The 24,453-nt window shown below is 57.8% G+C and overlaps 1 protein-coding gene and 1 long non-coding RNA gene across 3 annotated transcripts in view; one reads left to right on the top strand and one right to left on the bottom strand.

The window, feature by feature from the left end:
- FMNL1 (formin like 1) overlaps nt 1-21,802 on the bottom strand; it is a 25,458-nt gene extending 3,656 nt beyond the window's left edge. Inside the window, exons 1-18 of one of the 2 annotated variants that reach the window (XM_030295607.1) lie at nt 21,367-21,802; nt 12,902-12,985; nt 11,262-11,375; nt 10,542-10,615; nt 10,074-10,157; nt 9,537-9,674; nt 7,812-7,920; nt 7,111-7,187; nt 6,807-6,900; nt 5,810-5,884; nt 5,388-5,498; nt 3,907-4,056; nt 3,280-3,381; nt 2,834-3,116; nt 2,280-2,585; nt 1,965-2,089; nt 866-1,068; nt 159-393 (exon numbers count right to left, since the gene is read on the bottom strand). In XM_030295607.1, coding sequence (XP_030151467.1) covers nt 159-393; nt 866-1,068; nt 1,965-2,089; nt 2,280-2,585; nt 2,834-3,116; nt 3,280-3,381; nt 3,907-4,056; nt 5,388-5,498; nt 5,810-5,884; nt 6,807-6,900; nt 7,111-7,187; nt 7,812-7,920; nt 9,537-9,674; nt 10,074-10,157; nt 10,542-10,615; nt 11,262-11,375; nt 12,902-12,985; nt 21,367-21,495 — 2,493 coding nt within the window. In that variant the 5' untranslated portion in view covers nt 21,496-21,802. The remainder of the gene's footprint in view (nt 1-158; nt 394-865; nt 1,069-1,964; nt 2,090-2,279; nt 2,586-2,833; nt 3,117-3,279; nt 3,382-3,906; nt 4,057-5,387; nt 5,499-5,809; nt 5,885-6,806; nt 6,901-7,110; nt 7,188-7,811; nt 7,921-9,536; nt 9,675-10,073; nt 10,158-10,541; nt 10,616-11,261; nt 11,376-12,901; nt 12,986-21,366) is intronic. The other variant, XM_030295608.1, reaches the window with a different exon arrangement.
- LOC115500875 lies at nt 19,783-24,453 on the top strand. The gene is made up of 2 exons (XR_003964660.1): nt 19,783-20,192; nt 22,355-24,453. It is a non-coding gene; the product is annotated as an uncharacterized LOC115500875 (long non-coding RNA).

Raw genomic sequence — 24,453 nt, 5'->3', positions numbered from 1 at the left:
GGTGGGAGGCAAGCCCATGGGAGGCTCAAGTACCCCTAAATGCCCTCCAGGCTAGTAGCTGCCCCCCTCCGCAACCCCAACCCAGAACACAGTGCCCCCGCTTGCCCTGCCTGCCCCGCCCCGCCCCGCCCACACCGCTCTGCCTGCCCCGCCCACACCGGCATGAGCAGCTGCACAGTATCCGGAAAGTTGCCCAGGAAGGTGAGCGTGGCCATGCGCTCCGGCAGGCGCGGGATGCGGCTGAAGCGTAGCATGAAGCGATCCTCCTCCGACAGCTCCTCCATGGGTCGCTGCTCCCGCTCGAAGCGGGCAATGAGGCTACGCTCATACTCCGTGGGCAGGAAGCGGGTCAGCAACTCCAGGAAGTCCAGGCCAAGGGCCTGTAGGTCGTACCTGGTGAAAGGCGGGGTAGTTATCACTCTATACCCACCAGTTCTTGAGGCAGGATTACGTCCCCCCCTCCATTTCCTTGACTGAATAAATGAACTTCAGTATTCACTATTTGCCAACAGCTTCAGGGACCAAGAGGCAGGTGTCAAGGGAAGTTGGGAGCTGGGAAGCCTGAGGTCCCTATCATAGGTCAGTGGCAGATGCCCAGCTGTAAATGCCGGAGCCTGAGTTCCCATAGCTGGGCAAGGAGGCAGGGAGGAAATGGGAACGTCTCAGTCTGGTCGTGGACTCACAGCATAGGCTATTTTCTCAGCCTGAAAATGGGAACAAGGTTCCCAAGCTTACTCCCTGACCAGGGTTAGCATGAAGTTTGATGGGCTCTGTCCCATAGTTGGGACTCTCTTACTAGGTACTTGATGACCCTGGTTTAGTAGAGGGGCTGGGCTACCTACAATCCCAGGGCAGAAGTACTCACATCTCGATGGCCTGGCAGATGCGATCAGCCCCCAGGTTGCCCTTGCGCAAGGTGATGGCCAGGTTCTTGGCCCGGTTGGCCTCGATGAGGGTGGCCTTGCTGGGGGCCTTCTGGGCTGCCTTACCCTTGAGGGCACTGAGGTCTAGGCTGGGACCTTGGGACTTAGTCTTGAACTGCTCCTCAAAGTCACTCATGTCTAGCTCCTGAGGGCACAAGGAGAAGAGCTGGGGCTAGGTGGGCTGGGGTCTGATATATTCCTGGCTGAACCATCTAACCAGCCCTGACCACACAACACAACCCACAGAGAAAAAAACCCAGTAACCCAGCTTGACCACAGGCCCTGATGGGGGATACAGGGGAAGTACAGACAGCACTGAGGAGGAAGAGCTGCACCCAATCAAGGGGACCCACACTCCAAGCCATTACAGCCAAAGGAAGAGCTGAATTGGCCAGGGATTAAAAAAAAAAAAAAAAAAAAAGGTGGGGGGGGGGAGACAGGGAAGGGCATTCCAGGCAGAAGGAACAGCATGAGCAATGGCCTGGAGGCAAGAGAACACATCACTTTTGGAAAACTAAAAGTAGAATTAGAAGGCCTGAAGCCCTGGTTGTCTGTGGGAGTGGTGGGAGAGAAGCTTAAGAGGAGAGTGGACACAAGGGGGCGCCTGAGTAGCTCAGTCAGTTAAGTATCCGACTTCCACTCAGGTCATGATCTCACAGTTCATGAATTCTCACACATTGGGCTCTCTGCTGTCAGCGCAGAGCCAGCTTTGGATTTTCTGTCTTCCTCTCTCTCGGCCCCTCCCCCACTCACCCTCTTCTTCCCTCTCAAAAATAAACAAAAATCAAAAGAAAAGAGAAAGAGAGAGAGACCAGACCTGGGGGGAGGGATGTGCCCTCCGCAGGGAGGAAGGGGAAAGCCTCCAGGGGAGTCAGGATACACTGCCTATCCAATATACTAAACCAGTTTAGCTTAACACCCATCCCTGGGCCTCCATGCCCTCATCTGTACAATGGGGTGGAGGAGATGATCCAGCATGATCCACACAAGCCCCCTCCTCCTCTGGTGCCCACACTGGGAGCAAAGAAGGGCCACACTCACCTGTAGCACCTTCTCATCATTGAGCTCAGTGAAGACGGTGCCTGTGATCTGGCTGGGTTTCAGGGCCACCCAATTTAAGAGTGGCATTCTGAACTTGGTCTGTATGGGTTTCTTGGCCTTTACTCCTGGGACAGGGAGGGAGTGGTGAGCATAGGGAGGTGAGGGTGGGGTGGTTGGCAGGACCCAGGGCCCAAAGTGGCCAGATGGGACAGGCAGAAGGCAACAGGAGGCCCCCAGACAGAGCATCCTGGAGGACACAGGTCTAGGCACGGCACCTCTCTCCATATCACCCCCAGCCCTGGGTGGTCCACTCACCTGGGCCCATCTCTGGGGCATCAGAGAGACCTCCAGGAGGCGGTGGGGGTGGCGGAGGTACCGGCCCATCTGTGCCAGAAGGCAGCGGTGGCGGTGGGGGTGGGGGCGGCAAGTCTCCCTGCAGCGGCGGGGGTGGGGGTGGGGGTGGAGGTGGGGGATCTGAGCTGCCAGGGAGGGGTGAGGCCAGAGGGGGCGCCAAAGGCACGGCTTCCTGCTGGAAGGGGAGGCCGGGCAGTGGGGGCGGTGGCGGTGGGGGTGCTGCTCCGGCAACCGGCTCTGGTTCTGCCGCAGGTGGGAGATCTGAGCCTAAAGAGAACAGAGAACCAAAGATGGGGGGGAAGGGGTGTCCAGTTCTGGGCCTGGGTGGTCTCGCCACCGCCTCCCTCCCTACGCATGCGCACTGGGCCCACGTCTACCATCTGGCATCCACCTGAGCCACGCCCACAACCCAAACCTACCTCTTGCAACTGTCCCGGCCCGAGACGTCCCCAGGCCCCCCTTCCAGACACTGGTTCCCCCATGCCCACCCACTCCGGCTTACAGCTCCTGCGCACCTGGGCTGAGTGAGCCGGTGGGCACTCCCGGAGTGGGAGTGGGAGTAGGAGTCGGAGTCGGAGTCGGAGCGTCACTGCCGCTTGGAGTTGCCACAGCGACCGGGAGGATCTCGATGGAGACAGCATCCCCAGGCCCCCGCAGGATACGGATTAACCCCTTCTCTTCCAGCTCCTCCACCTTCAGCTCTAGGGCCGAAGGCCGTGCAGGGACGGGGGTAGGCACTTTCTCAGGCTCGGAAGGACGCCTAGAGGCACCCATGGGGGTCGACTCGCTGAAGCGCTCCTGTGAATCCCGGGAGAAGGGTCAGTGCCCAGCAGCAGGCCTGGCACATAGCCCCCACCCTCTTATTGGGGTAGAGGGAAGTGTCAAGCCTAGAAGCCCCAACGGGTCAGTTCGCGAGAGCCCGGCCTGCCCCCGGCCCGGCCCCCTCCGCCGCCAGCCTCACCCGCAGGGTCTCCAACTCCTTTCGAGCCTGGCTTAGCTGCTTTTCCAGCTCGGCAATCTTGGCCATGGATTCGTTCTCCGCGTCCCGAAGCCTTTCTGTCAGCTGTGGCACAGCACATGGTGAGCTCCCACCCGCCGCTGGGCACTGGTACCGCCGGTGAGGGGGCGGCAGCAGGCATGCCTGCCTGAAGGGCTGGGGGAGGCTTCCGGATGTGCTGGCGGGTGGGCTGAGCCTGGCACTTGAACCCAAGTAGGTGAGGCACTGAGGGCACTAAAGTTCTCTCAGGAGGAGAAACCAGGGCACCACTGAGGAAGGAGGTGAGTGGAGAGGAGATTGGGCTAGGAGGGGCCCCAGGCACCTAGTTCCGCCCAAGCCAGGATGTGGGCTCTGAGCACAGGGAGAGGAGGGGCCTGCCTCCTGCAGAGGTCCCACAGCGCAGGAACCCAGCGAACGCTCACTGAGAAAGACACCCAAGATGTGGATTCAGGTCAAAGTCTGGAACCAGGCAGACAGCCACGGCCCACCCCCAGCCCACCCCCTGTTTGGGTTTGAGGCCCAGGGCCTGATGCGATTGTGAAGCCCTGGGGGCCTACGATGTGCTGGGCCAAGTTCAGGAACACCTCCCACCTGGGCCACCTGCTCCTGCAGCTCCTCCATGTGCTCCAGCACAGCATTCTTGGTCTCCGTGTCCTCCAGCAGCGCACCCACATCAAAAACATTATCCAAGTATGCTTGGATCTGTACCTGCAGCTTGTCACTCTCGGTGAGCCGAAGCCTCTGTCCCCCAGACAGAAGGAGCAGGGTGAGGCCCAGTGTGAGGGGTCTCTCAGAACCGCCCATCACCGCTAGAGCCCAGGGGAAGGGGCTTGAGCCCCAGCCTGCTTTTTCTTTTTTTATTGAGATATAATTCACATACCATAAAATTCATTACTTTAAAGCATATAATTCAATAGCTTCTAGTATATTCACAGGGTTGTGCAACCATCACCGGTGTCTAATTCCAGAACATTTCTATCACCCCCAAAAGAACCCCTGTACCTGTTAGCAGTCAGTCCCTATTCTCTCCTCTCCAAATCCCAATTGGCAACCGCCAATCTATCTTCTGCCTCTGTGGACTTACCTATTCCGGACAGTCATGTAAAGGAATCGTACAGTATTTGGGCTTTGGTGACTTGGCGTCTTTCGCTTAGCGTAATGCTTTCAAGGTTCATCCGTGTGGTAGCATGTATCAGTAATTTATTCCTTTTTACGGCTGAATAATATTCCATTGCATGGATATATCACCCCAGCCTGCTCTGCACCTTTTGTTAATCCTGGCTTTTTAAAAATCCAATCCCAGGGGATTGGCTCCCAGGGGAGCTTGGGTGGCTCAGTTGGTTAAGTGTCCAGCCCTTCATTTCAGCTCAGGTTATGATCTCATGATCATCGTCAGCCCGTCGTCAGGCTCTGAGGTGACAGCACGGGATTCTCTCTCTCCCTCTCTGGCTCTCGCCCTCACGTGTGCGTGTATGCGCTCTCTCTCTCTCTTTCAAAATAAATAACAAAAAATGATAAAAATCCAATCCCAAAGTCCCCACTTCTCCAAGCAGCCTCTGAAAGGAATCAGGAAAAGCCGTGGCTTCTCTGCACAGGCTGGACCCGGAAGCACCAAGCCCCTCTGCCTAACCCTTCCCGGGGCAAGGAACTCCTCCTTGACCTGGACCCATCCAGCATGAGCCAGATCCCAATATGGCCCAGTACCTCTGTGTTCTCCATTATGTGCCTGTCTGAGGCTGATCCTCCCAGAGCCAGACCCAGGGCCACCTAGAGCCCTTCCGGTGCCTGCAACAATAGCTCCGTGGACTGTGTGCCTATCAGGTGGCAGAAAACGTTCTGGCTCATTCTATTTAGAGTCATTATCATCTTTATAACTCTCCTGTATTACAGGTGGCAAAGCTGAGACTCAGAGAGAAGAGACCTATCCAAAGTCACATGGGCTTGGAAGTGACAGAGTCAGGATTTGAACCCGGATCTGCCTGACCTCAACGCCCATGCTGCTAACCGCAGAGCCATACTCTGCAGTTGGCAACTGGTTGAGTCCCAGAGGGGCGGGAGGATGTAGGGCTCACCTCCAAGTACAAGTCCAAGCCCAGGTGGGTGAACTCGTATTGCAGGAAGACACGGAAGTTCATGTTCTCCACAGAGTGTACCACGATGTTGATGAATTGCATGCAGGCCACCTGGGGAGTAGGGAACAGGAGCACGTCGGTCTGTGATCCTCTGGGTGGGGGAGCTCAGTGCCTTCCATCACCACCCCCCATTTATTCCCAAGTCTCTCTCCTTTTCCCCATTTCTCACTCTGCTAACCCAGCTTTGTCCCTCCCCGTATTTTCCCCCTACATGCCGCATCCCCTCCTTCCAGCTTCCCCTCCCCACCAACCTCTCAATCCTCATACTTTGCAGGAGCAGAGCCCAGATCCCAGATGCCCAGGGCCCCTGACTGCCCCTCACACTGAGGGTGGTTGGGCCCAGCCTGGTGTCCCGAGCTCACCATGAAGTCGATGTTGCTGTCTTCTTTCTGGAAATATTCCATTAGCTTCTCAAAGCGGTGCTGCTCCCCACACACCTGGGTGGGGAGAATGGCCGTCATTAGGGCCCCAGCGACACACCTCCTAAGCCTTTTTCCAGCTGCCACCCTTGTGCTTCTACGGGTTCCTCCCACATTAAATCCAAGTCAGGCTGTGTCACTCTTCTGCTCAAAAACCTCTCCTCCCTCTCCATTTCCCCCAGCCCTCTCTGTTTACTCTACTCTGGCCACACTGGGGTCCTGGCACATTCCCACCTCAGGGCCTTTGCACCTGCTCTTCCATCTGCCCAGTTGCTCTTACTCGAGGCCACCACCACACCAAGTCTCTCACTTCCCTCACAGCTTTGCTCAAACTTCACCATCTCGATGAGGCTCCCCTGACCACCCTGCAACCCATTCCTCCTGTCCCTCCAGCATCCCTGACTTTTTCCTCAGAGCATTTATCATTTTCTAACACATTAGGTAATTTGCTCATTTATTATACTGTTTATGATGTCTTCCCCTGCCTTCTTTGTTTCTTTTGTTCACAGATGAGCCCCAAGAGCCCACTCTGTGCCTGACACATAGTAGGCACTCAAGAAATATTCATTAAAGGAATGAATGACCATATCCCACCTTATGCATCATATTGTCCTGCACCTACTTCGCCAGAATCAGAGAGGTGTATGTATGCAACTCTGAGGTGTGTGGATCAAACCCAGTTTGGACCTGGCAAGGCTGAGGGTCCGAGGTTCAGCAGATCCCCTGTTCAGCTGTCCCTGTTGCCCTAGGCAACACCCCAACATGACCTGGCCTTTCCCTTCCCTTTAAAGCCTCCCCATCCCAGATCGTCCCCACCCTGTGTTCCCCGAATGCCCACCCAGCACTCCCAGCTGCCCCCAGCAGAGGCCACAGCTGCCAGCAACAGTCAGTGCTAGAGAACAAAGACATTGGCGGGAAGGGGGGGGCGGGTGGTTCATACCTCCTTGAAATTGTCAAAGGCTGCAAGGATGATGTCGTGTCCTCCTCGCACCAGGCACACAGCCGCCAACAGCTCCAGCACCAGAGCCTTCGTTCTGGGGAGAGAAGGGGCAGTCTATCCCTTGAAGGCAGGCCCCACAGCAAGGGTGGATGTGGACCTGGCTGGGGGAGGGCAGGGGAGCTGATAGGTGAGTAGGAGTGGAAGGAGCCTGGACGGGAGTCCTGAGAACTGGGGAACAGCGCAGGCAAGGGGCTGGTGGCAGGAGAATCCAGATGTGGACAAATGTTAGGGGCCTGGACCTCACCTGGGGTTCTTGTTGTTGAGGCTCAGAGCAATCTCATTGACACAGGCTGGGTGGGTCATGACAAGGCTGAAGCCAGACTAGGGAGAGAGAAAACATTAGCTCCTCCAGGCAGACCCCCAGGACTGACAGCTCTGTCCTGCCCAGCACCTCAAGCACTGTCGGTGCCATTGCATTCTGGTTTCTAACTGCCCTCAAGCTTAGGAAGTTTTTGATATCCAACCATAGCCTGTTCTGTGCTGCCAAAGCCTGGCTCCTCTTTTTAAAAGACTGTGTCTGTGCAAAAGCCAGTGTTAGGATTCAGCACCGTGGACACAGAGAGCCCTCAAAGGTGTGCTAAGCAAAGGAGGGCTGGCCTCACCAGCCACTCCTCCAAACAAAGTAATCCTGAGCTGCTCTCCCCGAGGGCCCTGTGTCCAGCCTTCCTTGGTGGGTGTGCCTGGGTCCCCACATGAGACATATCCATGCCCTCAGTCATGTCCAGACTACTCTAGAGGACCTCACTAGGAGGGGGCAGACATCTGGGCTTCCTCTCAAGACCTGATCAGCCTCAAGACCCCCAACAGCCCCCATCCACAGGGTTCTCCAGTGGGCAACAGGGTCGGGGGACCATTGGTCCCTGCACCCCAGCAGCTCAGGCAGCCCCCGGTGAGGACAGGCCCAGCTTCCTGGGTCCCCCAGTGCCCTCGTGCTCACTGACCAACCTGGTAGTTCATGATGGCACGCAAGCACATGATACAGACATGGACGTCATCCTTCTGGCTAACAATGCGAGAATTCCGCAGGGCCTTCCTGCTGTGGGCTGGGGTCAGCCTGGTGGGGTAGGGAAGAGGCAGCAGGGGTCAGCGTCCTACACCCAGCCTCCCACCCCCACCACCCACCACCACTCAGAAGGCACGTCTGGAACATTAGGCCACTGATTCCCATCCACCCAACCAAAGAGGTCAGCTGAGGGCAGGAAGGCTTCCTTGGCCCCTAGGCTGGGGCCTGGCATGCTGCAAGGGGATAAGGAGGGGGTCAGGAAAGCAAAGACCCTTAACAGCAACTTGGCATCAGAAAGGATTGCTGTGTTGTGCAGGTGGACAGCCCAAAGAGGGAAGACAGCCAAAGCTTGGAAATCCACAAGGTGGCGCTCACAGCCTCATGGGCTCATCTTCCATCTTGAAAGGTCAACCCTGAATTCACACCATCTTGGTCCAAATCCCAGCTCACCACTTACGAGACTAGTTAATCACCCTGTGCCTCAGTTTCCTCATTTGTAAAATAGGAATGGTAATAATAGTACCTTCCTGATAGGGTTTTGGGGACTATGAAATGAGCTCAGAACAGTGCCTGATACATAGTTAAGTGCTGTACCAGTGTCCTTCATAATTCTTTGCTTAAAAGTATGTGATTTTTTTTCATTGCTGCAGATCCGCCAATCATGACTTCCACATCAGTTCCTCTTGACAATTCTATCACATTTCCAACAACACTGGGAAGCCCCACCTCCTCCCTCCATCTGCTACCTTGCCCTTCTCCCGTCACTGCTCTAATATGTCTGAGTCTTTGCTCATGCTGTGCCTTCCACCTGGAATGCCCCTCCCTGTCCCCACCACTGCCTATAAAGCCCGAATCCATCTGTGAGACATAGTTCCAGTGGTATCATTCTAGGAAACCTTCCTGATGCTCCAGGAAGTAGCCACCTCCCTTCTCAGAGCTCCCAGCCACACCTCCAGGATAGCCTGTCATACACTGTCGCCTTCTAGACCAAGGACTCCCAAGAGTAGGGTGATCTGTTTCCTGAGTACCTGCCACCATAGGACATGCTAAAAATATATTTGTTGAATGAATGAATGAATGAATGAATGAGCAAACAAAAAAACATATTGTGAGAGTTTGAAAGTCTTAATATGAAGTCGGTCCCCTAGACCAAAGTGGGAAGGATGGAAGCCGGGAGTCCACATGAGGCTCCAGGGCTGACTCCTTCCCTCTCCCTGCCTCTCAGCTGGATGTCCGATGTTAGGTGGGGTGGCCTATCCACAGCAGATGAACTCAGGGGTGTCAGCTGAACACCCCACCCCACCCCACCCAGGGAGCCAACCAGGCATGCACCTGCCCCCGGGTGGCTACGTACCGGGGAGAAGGGGGGCACCTGGAGGCCGCACAGGAAAGAAGAGGGGGTTAGATGGATACAAGGGAGGGTCTCACTGACCCAGAAACACCCTACTTATCCCAGACCACCCAGACTCCAGTTTCTAAGGGCCCATCCCTAGAAGGCTTCTTAACACACCCATCTCCCAAACCCTGCTTGAGGCCCTTACTGTGATCCCCAATGCCAGGCTGTCCCTCCCACCACCCCCAAGGGCCAGGGGCAGGGCTGGCCGGGTACAGAAGTCCAGGGGTGAATTCTCTATTCTCCCTGCCACCCTGCAATGGGACGCACATACTTGATGGTCAGGTGGCGACTCTTGGGCTGAGGAGGCAAGGCCGAGGGTGGACCCTTGCTGAGATCTTCCACCGACTGCTCCAGGGGCTTGCTCTTCTCTGAGCTGGGGACCCCGTTGTCTGTGCTTTCCATGTCATACCTGCAGGGATTAGAGCGGAGCTGGAGGCCAACACTGCAGAAGCACTTAAGAGAGGGGTGGGGGAAACTGAGGGGACAGACGAATGTGCAGGAGAGATTAGAGGCTGGGAGGTAGAGGCTGTGTTCTCAGCACTGTGCTGGGCAGACTAGGGGACAAGAGAATGGTGGAACAGAAGAGGAAGCCACCCAAGTCCCAGCTGGCCACCCCAGGCCACGTCCCTCCATATCCATGCAGGCCCTTAGGAAGGGGTACTGCCCACTGTGCAGGGTGTGGTTTGTGTGAACCCAGGGTGGACTCAGGCTGCACTGCTTAGACGTGGCCCAAGGAGTGGATGAGGTGCAGGGAAGCAGGGATCAGGGCTCTGAGGAGCAGCATGAGGACTGGAGCAGGGGGGCTTACGTGACGGAGCACTGGGCAAAGGCCAGGTACTCGAGGAGCACATCCAGGCCGCGGTTCTCCTCGTTGAGGAATTCTTCCACCCACCTGCAGGGCACAGGGCTCCCTGAGTTCCAGCCAGGAGGGAGGTCCTGCCCAGAGTGGGCACAGAACAGGCACAGCCAGGGCTCCAGCACGGCTTCCCCCGTCCCCAGGAAGACACCAACCAGCCCAACCTCAGAAGACCCAGTGATGTTAGGAGATGCTAGGGGGCTCAGGTAGGACCCATGGCCCAGCCACGCCTCGAGGGGTGAGCAGAGAGGAGGCCGGGAAGCTGTCCTGGACACCCAACCCAGAAGTGGCCTACAGGCACAGCCTACGCAGGGGTGGGGGGACAAGAGGGACAGGGGAATAGCAAGGGGAAGCCCCAGGGGCTGTCTGGGGGCAGAGATCTCCCTGGCCCCCAAGCAGGAAATCTGAGCCCTCGCTCACCCAATGTGGTTTGTCCTCAGGGAGATCTCCAGCTCCCGCAGCACCTGCGTGGACTCCTGAACTCGCCTCTTAAACTGGGGGCCAAGGACAGGAAAGTCTGGTGGGTGACGTCTGGGCTTCCCACAGGCCCACTGAGCCCCAAGGCAGCAAGTCAGCAGCCCCCGCCCTCCCCCTACCACTGGCCTTTCACGTTCAGCCTCCCCCACCACCCCCACATATCTGCCCAGCAGAATAAGCATTCTCAGGCTACTCCTAGCCCCATACACAGGCCCACAGGGTGCACGCTCATTCCTCCACACACAGACATGTGGCATGCTTGCGCACGCGCGCACACACACACACAGCCATAGGGTACGCACACATTCAAATATGGATACCCTGGCTGTACACACACACATACTCATCCACATACAAGCACCCTGGGTACACAGATATAAGACACCCATACATCCGCATACAGACACATGGGGCGCACACACACACACTGCACAAATACGCACAAGTGGACCCACAAGTGGATGTAAACACATGCAGAATATGCAGAGGAACGTGGAAAAAGTACATGCCCGCAGCCCTCCCAGTCCCCTAAAAATATGCACACGCATTCATACGCGTGCCCACACAAGCCCACCAAAAAGTTTACACACACAGTTATTCTAGCTGCCCAGAGCTTGGAAGGTGCAGGGGGAAAGGGACAGAGAAAAAGGGGGAGACATATACCCCCAGGTTAGACATCCAGTCCGCTGCTACCTTTCGGCCGACCCCACCGGTTTCCAGGTAGCTCTTCAGCTTCTGGATATAGGCTGTGGGAGGGTTCTTGACTTGAAACCGCTCCTGGGGAGACGGAACAGGATGTACAGGGAGCCAGCCAGAGCCACCCCGGGGCAAATGACCAGCCCTTGCCCCAGAATCCCATTCTCAGCTCTGACCCCAGGTCCCAGGCTATCTTAGGACCCCTCTGAAATACCAAAGATATCACCAAACAACCCACCAGGTCATTAAAAGACCCCGGTCCCAGACCTAGCCTTCACTCCTCACTATGGCCTCATAAGCCACAGCCCTAGCACAGCGCCCCCCCCCACTCCACCCCCACCGGTGGAGTTTGGAGGGGTCATTTCTGCCGCACAACCCACCACGCTGGGGGTGGGGAGGAGGACTCAGACCTGCCAGTAGGTGGGACCTTCCCAGGCCCTGCCCTCCCTGGGAGTCCAGGGAGGAAGAACGCTCTGAGGGCCCCTTCCCCACGGCTCCTCCCCAGCTGTCCCATTTACCTGTGCTGGTAGGTGTCTGTGTGTGCTTATCTCCAGTGCTCAACAAAGCAACTCCTAACTCCCCTGCCCCACCCAGGGCTCCAACAGCCACTCACACAAAGAAGCAGGGGCCACATCAGAGGCCCCCTACCCAGAGGAGCTCCCATCCCTCCCAGCCCAGATCCTTTAGGACTCCCGCTTTTCCCAGGCCCTTGAGCCCCCAGCCTGAGATACCAGGCCAAGTGGCAGAGACCTCCACAGCAGCCTGAGAGCCTCTAGAAGCAGCTCCCCATCCTCCCCACACGGCCCAGCCTTTACCCCCCAGACTCCCGCACAGCCTGCTCATCCCATTCCGGTCCATTAGCAGGAGCCAAAGGCCCAGCCCTGGCTCCCAGGGGAGGCTCCCTGCTCCCCAACTCCCCACCCCCAGCCTCCTTCCCTCACTGAATCACTGCAGCAGCCAGGCCCCACCCTGGCTTAGCAGTGGGAGAGGGGTCTTCCCTGCTACCCCGGAGAGCGGCCCTGGAAGCTGGAGAGGCAGGGGCAGCCAGTGAGCCATGAAGATGGCAACCCCAGGTGCCTGGCTGAGCACCAGAAGCCAGGAGTTCTATTTCTCGCTCGGCCACTTGGGAACTGGTTACCTTTGGGTTGTTGCTTGGTTGACTGCAGCTCCTCCGGGCCCGAGGGAAAGAAGGACAGGGATCCTGCCCCTTCCTCCCCACCTCCCATGGGGTCAAAGATGCCCAACCCTGGGGTTGCCCCCCTATCTTCCACAGCCCAGAGCTGGAGGGTCAACAGATGCTGCTCCGGGAAGCTCAGCAAGGAGGTGGGTGACAGCAAGGAGGTGATGAGCCCCTGCCAGCACTTCATAGGGCAGACCCAGCCCAGCTAGGGACTCATAAGGTCCCCGGGGAGGCCCATGTTCAAGGGAGGGTGGTTGTAGAGTCTTGAAGACACCCCCAGCACCCTCTGCAGATGCGACACAGGCCTCTGGGCAGAGTCTTGGCCCGATGGGCAGCATGGCAGTGCCCCCTCTCCTGCCAGCACCCCCCCTCCCCCCCAGCCAGTCAGGGCAGGGCATCCTGAGGCCAGAAGGGGCCTGGTACCCACCTGGTCACAAATGAGCTCCCACTTCTTCTCGTTGTCATACTGGCTCAGCAGCTGCACCTTGTCCGGGGGCAAGTTCATGCAGTTCTGGAGAGGGGAAGGACAAGATAATGACCCTGAGCCTGGGGTCCCGATGCAAGGGGCAAGGGAGCACAGGCATTTTCAGGGAAGCCACCAAGGGGCAGCTCCCTAGCAGATCTGTCATACGCATGAATCCCTGTCACCCCAGGAGATAAGTAGCATTAGCCGATGAGAAAACCGAGGCCCAAAGATACAACACCTTGCCCTAGGCCCCAAAGCTAGAAAGTGACACTGGGATTTGACTCTGAGTCGGCCTGGCTCCAGGGCCTGGGCTCCGTCTTCCACACACCCCCTCCCTGGCATGTCTCCCCCGGCGGTGAGAGCGTGGGTTCTCAGCCTGACTTCCTGGGACCTTGGGCATTTTTTGACTCACTTCCCCACGTGCAATAAGGGGGAAAGTCAACTCTTCTTCCATTTGAGTGGGAAGCTAACAGGGGACCCAGTTCCAGCCGGGCCCAAGTGTGGCCAGTCTCGGACTCTGCCCCACCCCTGTGTGCCAGCCGACACCATCCAGACTGTATGCAGTCCTGGCCCAGGGCACCAGTGTCTCACAAACAGCAGAAAACCTCTCACAAGGATGGCAACAGCGGTCTCCTCCTTAGCCCTGTCCAGCCCCCTCCCTCCTCATCACTTCTGGAAGGAGGACATGGGGACGGGCCAAGGGAGCTACGGTCAGACAGGCAGGGAATTCCTAGCAGGTGCATCACGGCTACAGGGCACAGGGGGATTCCTGGGGAAGGTCACCCAGACGTAGGAACTGGAGACAGCAGCCAGCATGCTGGGTCTGTGGTGCCGGTGGCCCAGGCTGGGACTCCCCTCAGGAGCTAAGAAAGGTCAGCATTGCTCTGCCCGATCCTCCAGTCACAGACGTGCCTGTCAAGCTCCTCCCTCACAGGGCAAGTATAGGGTCTTGCCTGGTGCTGCCTGCACTAGGGGTTCCCTGGCCCCCCCGAACTTGGCATGTCTTCCTAACAGACCCAGAAGATGATGCCAGTTTACCCCAATTCACTGAACCCCAGGTTTAAAGAGGGTCTACTATGTGTCAGGCCCCAAAAGATAGTTCTTGCCCTCAAGGAGCCCCATCTCTGCTGGGGAGGTGGGAGTCCCCAGGAATCCCCAGCCCAGAGTCAAAAGGCCCCCCTCACCAGCTCTGGTGGCTCAGACTACACGTCCTCAGTCACATGGCCCTGAGAGGAGGCCACAGCTGGAGCAAAGAGAGGGCCACACCCACCCGGGGCTCCTCAGCCAGCTTCCTCTCTGGGGTGCTGGGCTTCATTCTGGGGCTCTGGCCAGAACTCACCCCTCCAAAAAAAATCACTGCCTTAGGTCAGCCCCAGACAACAGGAAACTGGGTGCTCTCAGCCCCCATTGCTCAAGCTTTCCGGCTGAGGCCCCACTTGAGAGGTGAAGCTGCCTATCCCCCAGGCCCCCCAGGCCGGCTGGGGATGGGGATACGTCATTCTTCTCCCCATTGCAAAAGCGAGCCCCCGGATTGAGGAAACCACTGCTGTCTCATCTGCTGCCTTTCCCCAACCCACCAACAGCCAGTATAGCCCCCGCCACTACAGGAGACACTGCCTGGGAAGGGCCCCTGGAGCTGAGGCAAGGGCCCCTGGGACCATTCTCTCTCTCTGCCTTTCTTTCTCCTTGGTCTCTCCAGATCCTGATCACAGAGATCCAGGGTGGGGCAGAGCAGAGGGGAGCCAAGGCCGAGGGGGAAGGAGGGAGCAGGAAGGCAGGCAACGCAGAGAAACTGGAACAGTGGCCAACCCAGAGAAGGGAGGTGGTGGCAGGGAAGGGGGACGAGGAGGAATGAGGCGACGGCTGAGCCCCAGCACCTGAGCCTTACAGGGGACAGCCGCTTCCCAACACGGGTCTTTCCAGGCCCTCGCCCACTCCAGGGACCTGTTTGGTTCCTGGAATGGTCCCAGTGGCACTTCTAGAGGCAGTGACCAGTCATAGTCAAAATAGTGACCCCAACAAATGTGGGCGCCAGCTCTGCCCGGATGCTCACCCTGCCCGGCACCGCTCTGAGCCCTCCACGAGGGTGACGTCCTCACCACCACACACCCTCGTCCCCATCTCACAGGTGCAAGTACAGATTAGTTTAGTGACCTGCCCAAGGTTACAAAACCAGAGAGTGGGGAGCGGGGCTGGCTTCGAGCCCAGAGCTGACTCTGAAGCAGCGCCCTGGCCCACTCCCCACGGGGGGCAGCCCCATGGTTATTACTGGGGAGGAAAAGGCCTCTGCTGTGGGGTACACCTGTCCCGGCAGTGGTGGAGGGCACAGCACCCCTTGTCCCCTTCCCCACCTGGGCGTGCTCAAGCCCCCGAGGCTACATGCCAGCCTGCCAGACGGGCTAAATTTAGGCTCGGAAATCAGAAATAGCTCTGACAGCGCTGAGCACTAATTAGCAGCTGTTCCTCGGCTGTGCCCACCGAGGAGATGGTACCCTAAGGAGCAAGAGAGGAACCAGAGGGTGCCACTGACTCGGGGTGGAGGGAAGGCGTCCTGGAACACGGCAACAGACCCCAGACCCGGGGCCCTCAGCAAGGAGGCAGCACCATGGGAGAGAAGTAGATGAGGCTGGCTGACACCGCTCGAAAGGGACAGGCAAGGACACGGAGGTCCAGGGGTGGGGAGGAGGGACACTTGCCTCCCGTAAGGGGACACGGGGAGAGGAAGCTGTGAGGCGGAAGAACCCACACTGGATCCTGGAGAGCCAGGCCCTGGGCTCACCTAGCCCAACAACTTCGTCTCCTTGAGCCTCAGCTTCCTTCTCCATAAAATGGGCACACTTCCCTTCTGCCTCCCAGCTCCCAGAGCTCCCAGGAATACCCAGTGAGAAGCTGGGTTTTGATGTAATAATACTCTGCAGTGACACACGCTGTTAAGAGGCGTTTCACAGACTGGGGGCTGGGGGAGGAGTCCGTTGAAGACCCCAAGGAGAGGGATGGTGTGGTGAGCAGAAGTTTGTGAAAACATCCAGATAAAACAGACCTGTCTCCAGTGCTTGGCCAACAATGAACTGACCCTTCAGCTCCCCTCTCCTTGCTGCCCTTAATGCTTTGGCTCCAGGAAGAGACAGGTAAGATCCATCTTTGAAGGTGTGGCCAAGAAAAGGAGCTGATTCCCCAGTCTTTCCACTAGAATGTGTAGACATCATTCTCCCTCCCTGCCGCGACCTCTCCAGGTGCCAGAGGGGCCCTCAGCCTCGCTCACCCAAGACCAGCCCCTTGCAAGCTTCTGGCGTACTCCTTCAACAATGCCCCTCCCCCCTCCCGCCACCGCTGACATCTGGAGAGGTGTCCCTGGTGACTGAAGGGGTTCTGTCTGCGTCTGGACACAACCACACCCTCCCGTTTCACTTTCAGTTTGAACTGAGACTGTCCCAACCCACCTGCCCACCCTCTCCTCATGACGTGTGGCCCTTTGAGTCCCAGAATGCCCTTGAACTTGGGTACCAAGCCCAGTCTCAGACCAGCCCCACAGAGGCTCCACAGCCTGATGGGCCCAGAAGCCAGGAAGTGTCTCCATCCACCACCTCTACATGGTCTTGGCCTTTGTCTTAGAGCTCTTAGCGCGTCTCCAAAGGCAATCAATCCATGTTTCAAAGTTCCAGTAGGTAGATTTTCTGGGGCTATTAGAGACAATCCCTGACTTAGAGGAGGGCTCTGGGTGACTAGTCCCAGGATTAGGTGCTGAGAGTCCCAAAAAGCTCATGGCTTCTCCCGTCAGGGTTGAAGGGTCCCCATGGCAGGGACAAGGGCAAGCCAGGTGGGAGCCAGGACAGCAGGCACTGCCCATACAATCCAGGCTAGTAGGAGAATTACAGCAACAATAATAATGATAAATATTCCCCAAACATCCCATTCCATGCTAAGTGCCATTCTAGGTGCTTTATATCTACTGACTCATTTAAACCTCAAAAAAGAAGCTGACACAGTAAATGCTATTGTGATCCCCATTTCACAAATGGGAAACTGAGGCACGGAGCGATTAAGTCATTTGTCTGAGGTGACCTAGCTGGCAAGCTGGTAAGAAGACTGTGTTTCCTTGGAAGAAAGAGCACTGAAGGCGGTGAGAAATGTGGGTCCCGGACCCCCAGGGGTCTTCTGCAGACAGACTGGCCCCAGTCCCCCTGTCTGAGGAACCAGGAACAGCCAGCCCCATTTCCTGCCACCCAGCACCCTACACTTCCTGTTGTTGCCCACACTGAGCTCTTACTCACTGGGGAACCCCCCCTCCCAGTACACCGTCTCTCAGAGGGAAGTGGAGGCCTCCCCACCCCCTCCCCATGTGCACACAGCTACCGTTAGCACCACCACTGCCCCACCCTCCAGGAGAGGTGGGCCCTCCCTCTCGTGGTTTCCGGCCACCAGGCAAGTTTTCGGTCTAGGCCCTGCTGTGGCTGCCCTGCATGATGGCAGCCAAGGGCAGCCTGGCCTGTGATGGCTAAAGTTGGCAACCTTGGTTGGTCTTGGTAATGGAGGTGGGTACAAGGGAAAGGCACAGGCTAGAAGGGCCTAGGAGGCCTCCAATATGAAGAGGACTCTCTCCACTCCAATGTCATTCCCTTCCTCACAGCGGGGGAGAGTTTCTGGAGCACTCGCCCTGTGTCAGGCACACTCTCAGTAATCCTTCAACGACCCTAGGAGGCCAGCATACACTACTGGTATTCTCTTTCTACACGTGGGGAAAACTGAAGTTCAGAGAGGTTAAGTAATTTGCTCAAGGTCATCCAGGTAGGAAGCGGCAAAGACAAAACCCACCCCCTGACTTAATGACCCCGAAGCTCAGGAAGCTATTCTGCCCTTCCCTTGAGCGACCCCGGCCCCTCCCAGAGGCGTGGAAGAAGGAGCCACCTTCCAGGGTTCCATGTCCTCAGGAAAAATGCAGAGGTAGCCCCCAGGGCAGCCCCATCTGCTCCTGCCCATCTCACCCAGCTCTTTGCCAACTGGCCCCAGATGTCCCTGTGAATCATGCCTACCACATCCCTGGGTTTCCAGGGTCGACATGTGCCAGCCCCGCCTGCTAAGAATGTCGCCCCACAGCCCCTATCCGGCCCGATATCTGCCCACATGGCCACAGCCCCATTGGGATCCGCCACGTGAGACACCCCAGAGATGAAAGGTACAGCCCCCCTGTAGCTTCCCGTTCCCAAACTTCATCCGCCTCACTCCAGAGAAGGGAGCTGGCCAACAAAATGGAGACAGAATGGATTCTACTCCTGCTCCTCAGGGAAGGGGTCCAGCTGAAAGCAGGATTCCCAGGGTCCACGTGCTGCTGGAGGCTGTCCTGACCTCCCCACACAGCCTCACCAAATGTCCACATCCCTAGGCACTTGCTAAGGGCAGCCCAGGGTGCTAGGCCCCACCAGGCAAACTCCTCTCCAAACGGTTCAGTCTCCGTGTGGATCAGCATCACTCTCGGCCTCAAGCACAACATCCCGGGCACCTTCCCTTGGTCCCTCGGCCCCAAGGTTACAGGCTCCTCTCTGACCAGACAGGTCAGCGGTATCCAATGCCTGGCCATAAGCACAGAACTTCTGGACGGCCTGGAAAGAGTGCCTTGCCAACCCAAACCCTGATCCTTACAGGGGAAGGTCTGCAAGGAAGACATGAGCCTTGGGCGTGGCCTAAGAGAGGCAAGAGCCTGATGTCTGGCCAGCTGGTTTTCCCACCATTCCAGCAGGCCCATGTCGCTGGGCAGCCATCGCTCCTCCACTGTTGCTAAGGCAGCAGCAGGAAACCCTGGCCAACCTGCTCTTTCCCCCCACCCCCATTTTAAGCAGGGGCACCTCTCGCTCACAGCCTCCTTAGAAAAGTAGCCCCCCAACACCCTTGCATGGGAGAAAGGCCACTGTGGGGAAAGGGAGAGCAAGCTTCATCTCCTATCTGGCCATAAGCCTTGGTGGAGGCGCCCTTCACCCACACATGGGTCCCGCATCCAAGAGCCAAGGAGTGGTTTGGGGTTGCAGGATCCTACCCACCAGGTCCACCAGGGACCAAAGGGTTTTGTTTAAGCAAAAGGAAGAGGTTCCCTGGGGCTATGTGACTATATCCGAAGGGGAGGGCGATGCTTTTCCCATCAAGACTCAGGGATCCCTGGGGGTGGTGGGTTCATCACTCTGGGCAGTCTGAGCCTCTTTCTCCTCTTACACATTCACTAAGGACCAGACTCAGCTCCGGCCATGGAGGCAGTGCTCTGATGGAGGCGCACCCTGCATGACCCGTTGCCAGGCCTGTGGGTTTAGCCAAATACTTGGCCCAGGCAGCTGCAGGCAGCGGCCAAGGCTATCACCCCAGGGCGGGGCTCATGCCCTTGTTGGTGTGGAGTGAGGGGAGCCAGGTTCTTAGTCAAGTGACCTTGGGTTGGGTGAGTTCTGCCCACAGAAGACAAGGGACAGGCTGCTCCTTCCCCAGAAAGAAGGCCAAGTATAAACACACTGGGGTTCCTGGGAGCCGGGATGGGAAGTTGAGCCCCATTGGGTGCTGCTGCCCTAGATTTCTACCCAGCTACCGCTGCCTTCTCCATGAAGACACCCTCTAAGACCCATCCCTGGGCCTCCGCCCTCCACACCCTGGTACTCAGGGACTCCCAATGGCATTTAGCATCAGGCTCAGCCAATCAGAGCGAAGGCCAAAACACAAGCAGGGCACTCAGGAACTACACATGCATCAGAGCCTCACCATTTGACTTTTGGATTTCCCAGTGGTCTGAATTATTCACACAGCTCCTCCCCATTAGCGTGTGTATGATAGAGACCGCACCTCACCCTGACAGCCTGTCCCACCCCTGTCCACAGACAGACACACACTTGGGGGGAAAGAGAGACCCATATCCCCCCCCTCACAAGGCTGGCAGGGGTCCAGGGATCCACCACCAACTCAGGCTCCCCAGATGGTCCCCCAGAGACTGTCTCTCTTCATTCTGCCCCCTCCCCCATCTGCTCAGCCCAGCTGAGCTTTGTGCAGGCCATGGGTTTGAGGAAGGGAGAGCAGGTGGAGAGATGAGGGAAACAGGGCCTAGCCTGGTGTGAGGTGTCCCTCAGAGTCCCTCCCTCTCCCCTAATCAAGCAAGGTGTCTTCGCAAGGATAGACCAGACCCCGCCCCACCCCATAGCTCCCCCAGACCCCTCTTAGCCTTCCTGCTGGGAGGGGGCAGCCAAGATTTCCAGGAACTATCATGAAGGGCCATACAGAGGATCTGGTAAGTACGGCCTAATAACAGGCCAAGGGAGGGGAAATGATGTCAAGGAGGTGGAGGGGACAAAGAATTGAGTGCTGCCACAAGCCAGCATTGCTCTATTGCCCGCACCTCCCTTGCTGCCCGCCCCCCCCCCCCAGACCTGCAGTGCCAGCCTGCTTAGACTGAGAAGTGCCCCCTGGGAAAAAGCACAGCGTGGCCTCATTCGCCTGTCACCCAGAGTCCAGCAAGGGAGCTGACAGCAGACAGGCCACCAGGCAATTAGTTAGAGAAAGGAGCCTGGGACAGGGCTGAGACAGGGAGAGGGAAGTGAGAATGAGTGGCCCTTCCCCCTCCCTACTTCTGCCTTGCACCAGGTCTTAGGGAGCCCTGATTTTGCTCTGGAGCCCCTCCCCAAACACATCCTGACTGTCTCCAGGCTCAGCCAGAGCTGATGGCTTCCTCCCCAGTGACCTAGTCTCCAAGCCCCCCAATTCCTCCAGCAGGTGATAGTGGGGAAGGTGGGGAGGGGGGGGATGCTTCCAGACTTTTTGTACCACCCCAAGCCAGAGTGACCAACCCATCCTGACCCTGCCCGCCCTTCCTACCCTTAATCCCCTCAGTGGGCTGGAGGAAATGCCCAAGATAAGGACCCACAGGCAATCTCTCCTGGACATGCAGGGGGTGAGAGATACAGACACCTCCTCTGCGTGATCTGAGGACTCAGCTCCCAGCAACCCAGGCACCAACAAATCAGGACCAAACACCTGAACTCGGTCTCCAGCCCCCAGGACATTAAAATGTCACCCTTCCATCTTTGGCCCTAAGGAAAAGCAGATGTTCCACGACCCTCGCCTGGTGGCCGGGCCTGCGTCCAGAGCGGAAGGGGCCGCCCCAGGACCCCCCTTGCGTGCTAGGCTCCCAACTTCCTCGCAGGACATTTCTGTTTAGACCTTTAGACCCAGGAGCGCTGGGGAAGGGGGTGTCTTGGGGAGGCAGACTGGGCGACTGCAGAAGAAAGTTTTGGGGGGAGAGTGCTAAGTCACTCTGAAAGAAGCCACTGTCACTCCCACCCCCTGTAGGGGCCAGCCACTGGGCCGGGGATCTCCAAGCGGTACCTGAGCCCCCGGGGGCGGGGACGCGTGCCGAACCCCAGCCGCCCCCCGCCCGCGCCCAGAGCGCGACAGATCACACTCACCAGAACCCTGTTAAACCTCTCCTCCAGCTCCCGGGCCGCGGGCATCGGCTGCTTGGGCGCCGCGGGCTGCTTGGGGGACGGCGCGGCGGAGCCCGCGGGCTGCTCCGCGCTGCCTGCCGCGTTGCCCATGGTGGTCCCCACCCAGTCGGCCAGGCGCCTCCAGCCTCGGAAATCCAGCTTTCCGGGGGACCGGGGACGAGGCTCCCGGCCTGGGGGGCGAGCAGGGCAGAGGCTGGCGGCGGCGGCGGCGCGGCTCGGCTCCGCGGCGCTCGGCTCAGCTGCGCGCAAGGGCCGGGGCGCGGCGTCCCATCGGGGCGGCCCCGTCCGAGGAGCCGGGCGGCGAGCTGCGGGGTGGGGGGAGGAAGTCAGGCTGCAGGCCGCGGGGGACAGAGGGCTGGGCCGGGGGCAGGAAGCTGCGGCGCGGGCTCCCCCCTCGGCGATTTTCTAACTTCTGCTGTCGCTCCCTGAGCGCGCAAACCGCATTTCGCCGCCGCCGCTACGCACCCTGCCCCCGGGGGGCGGGCTGGAGGGAGGGGGCGGGCGCCGGGAGCCGGCCGGGGGTCCGCCGCAGCCATGGCGCTGCGCGGAGGGGGCCGGCGACCCGCTTCACCTGCCGCAGAGGGGGCGGCGGGCGCCGTTTCACCTGCGGGAGCGGGAGGCGGCCGAGGCGAGGCAGAGGCGGCGGCGCGCGCGGCGGCGCCTCCGGGTCCTAGAACCGCATGCTCCCGCTCTTCCGAGCCGGGGATCGGCGGAGTCTGGGTGAGGGGGGTCACGGCCTGGGAGTCGGAGGGGGCAAACCTCCGGGAGTCGGAGGGGGCAAACCTCCTTGCCGAGGATGCCAGCAACTGCGTGCTCGGCTTGGAGACCCATGACGGTGCGGCGTTGGGGCGCAAGGGCTGGGTCCCCCTCTCGGATTCTGGACTGAGAAGGTGGGAACCCCCTTCCAGGCCCCCTACCCCTTGTTTCTCCCCTCATCTGTTTGGTCCAGAGAGGAGCTGAGGATCAGAGGGAACCATCTGCAAACGAGAGCCCCAAAGCATGGCGAGGAGCGCAGATCCAGGCCAACCGAGACCCCCGGACCTGTCCCACCCTGGACCAACTCTGCGCCCATACCGACATCCCCAGGGTTTTATAACGAGGGCGCCTATGGGAAAAGGCAAGGTACGGGAATCTGGGGACCACCAAGGCGGTCTCAAGGAGAAGCGCAGGGGTTGGGGAACAGAGGATTAAAGCCAGTATCCAGGCTGAGAAAGGAGCAGGCTCCGCAGAGGAGAAAAAAAATATCTCCTTGACGCTGTCCCCTCCAGGGACGTAGGGTGGCCTCTCACCTTGGTGAATAACAATCCCTGAAGTCTAGCAATTACAGAAATGCTTCCAGAGGTCTTCTTTCATTCATCCCTACAGTGACTGGGGAAGGTAGGTATTGACATCTTCATTTAGAGATGGGAAAACAGACTCAGGGTGGTTAGTTGACTTGCCCAAGGGCACACAACTAATAAAGGTCAGAAACAGCCCTACTCTCTGCCCACCTTCAAAATCCACACTGCCTTGGAGCTGCTGCCCTAGCCCCCACTGCCCCTCTCATCCAGGGTGGGCCAGAAAGGTGAGTGAGTATTGGGAGGACTATAGAACCCCAGCTCTGAGACACAATCTCCAACCTGTATTTGAGGCCCTTCTCCCTCAGTTGCTCTTATTGTTCCCTATCGAATCTGTGGAGATCCCGAGCTGCCCCTCCCTTCACTTCCAAAACATTGAGGATGGAGGGCCCACTACATGAGGCCTGGATTTTCTCTAGGCCAGGCCAGAGGCCATAAGTGTCCCTTCCCCTTATAGCTTCCTCTTCCTTCTACCTTCCCTTTCACATGCAGAACCACTGACAAATTTCAGCAGGAGCTGGGAAATTTACCTAATTTTAAGGAAGGCCCTGGGATGAGACAGCCCCTTCCCCCAGACTGACCTGATTTAAGTGCTTCTTCTGCCAAGGTCACCAGCACGTCTGGTGGGTGAGAGATGTGGTTACTTATTTCATGTCCCAGCCAGGGACGCACAGGTAAGACAAAGCAGGATTTTCCTGGAACCTGCTACCAAGGTGATCCATTCTGTGCCCGCTACCCTTATCCTCAGCTGACCTGGGGTTCTTGCCCTTGACATTAGCTAGGACATCTTTTTTTATTTCTTTTTAAAGAATTTAGTCCCTGATCCCCTCAATGCTTGTCCCTTTCCTTTTAACAACATACCTTAAATTTACACTAGCTGTGTGCCCAGCACTGTGCTCACTCCTGTTGATTCAGTGGCAGATGAAAAGAGTCCCCATTATTAGACTGCTCACAGCCTAGCAAGGGACAGACTCCAAACACATCTGGGAGAGTAACTACCATCAGGCAGACTGGTAGCAGGTGTTCATGCTTCCCCTTGCCCAGAACTACTTCTTCCGGTAGGTAAGAGAAGGATGGGAGTTGTGCGCTGCAACTGAAAATCCGAGCAGGGTGGGGAGCCTCTAATGAAGTAGTTGCCAGCCTAAGCCCTCCATTCCTTGGGATGCTCTGGCCATTGCCAACCACTGCCACCCAAGGCCTGGTGGAAACAAGGGTAAGCTACATAGAACCTCTTACGTGGAAAATTATGAACTCAACAAGCCTACATTCTGTCTCGCGCGCTCTGATCAGAAATGTGAGGCACAAAAAAAGGGAGAGCATTGAATCAATGATTACCTAATAAATTTGGTTGGCTTGGCAGGAAGTATCTTTCCAATCGTGGTCCACAGAGGAGGAAATCCTAGAAGGGAGGCTTGGTGAAGTTTGGAACCAATGCTTTGGTGGATCTGTGCTTCCACCTGCTGGACGCAGGAGGTATGACAGCCAAGACAGGGCGAGGCCTTCAGAAGTGATGGAGATGGAGTCACAGCGTGGGTGACATTTCTAGACTGTTGTGGCCTTGTCACCTCCGATGGAGAAATTGTGCTGTCACTGGGGACACTCAGAGCTTAGATGACTGAGCAGGTCTCCCCAGGAATCTTCCTCCCTCTGCCTGATGACCATTACTCATCGAGCGCCTCTTCAAATTAAAAAAAAAATTTTTTTTTAGGGA

This window comes from Lynx canadensis, chromosome E1, assembly GCF_007474595.2.
Source record: "Lynx canadensis isolate LIC74 chromosome E1, mLynCan4.pri.v2, whole genome shotgun sequence".
NCBI lineage: Eukaryota > Metazoa > Chordata > Mammalia > Carnivora > Felidae > Lynx > Lynx canadensis.
Note: the sequence above shows the minus strand (reverse complement) of the source record. Positions and strands in the feature narration are given on the sequence as shown.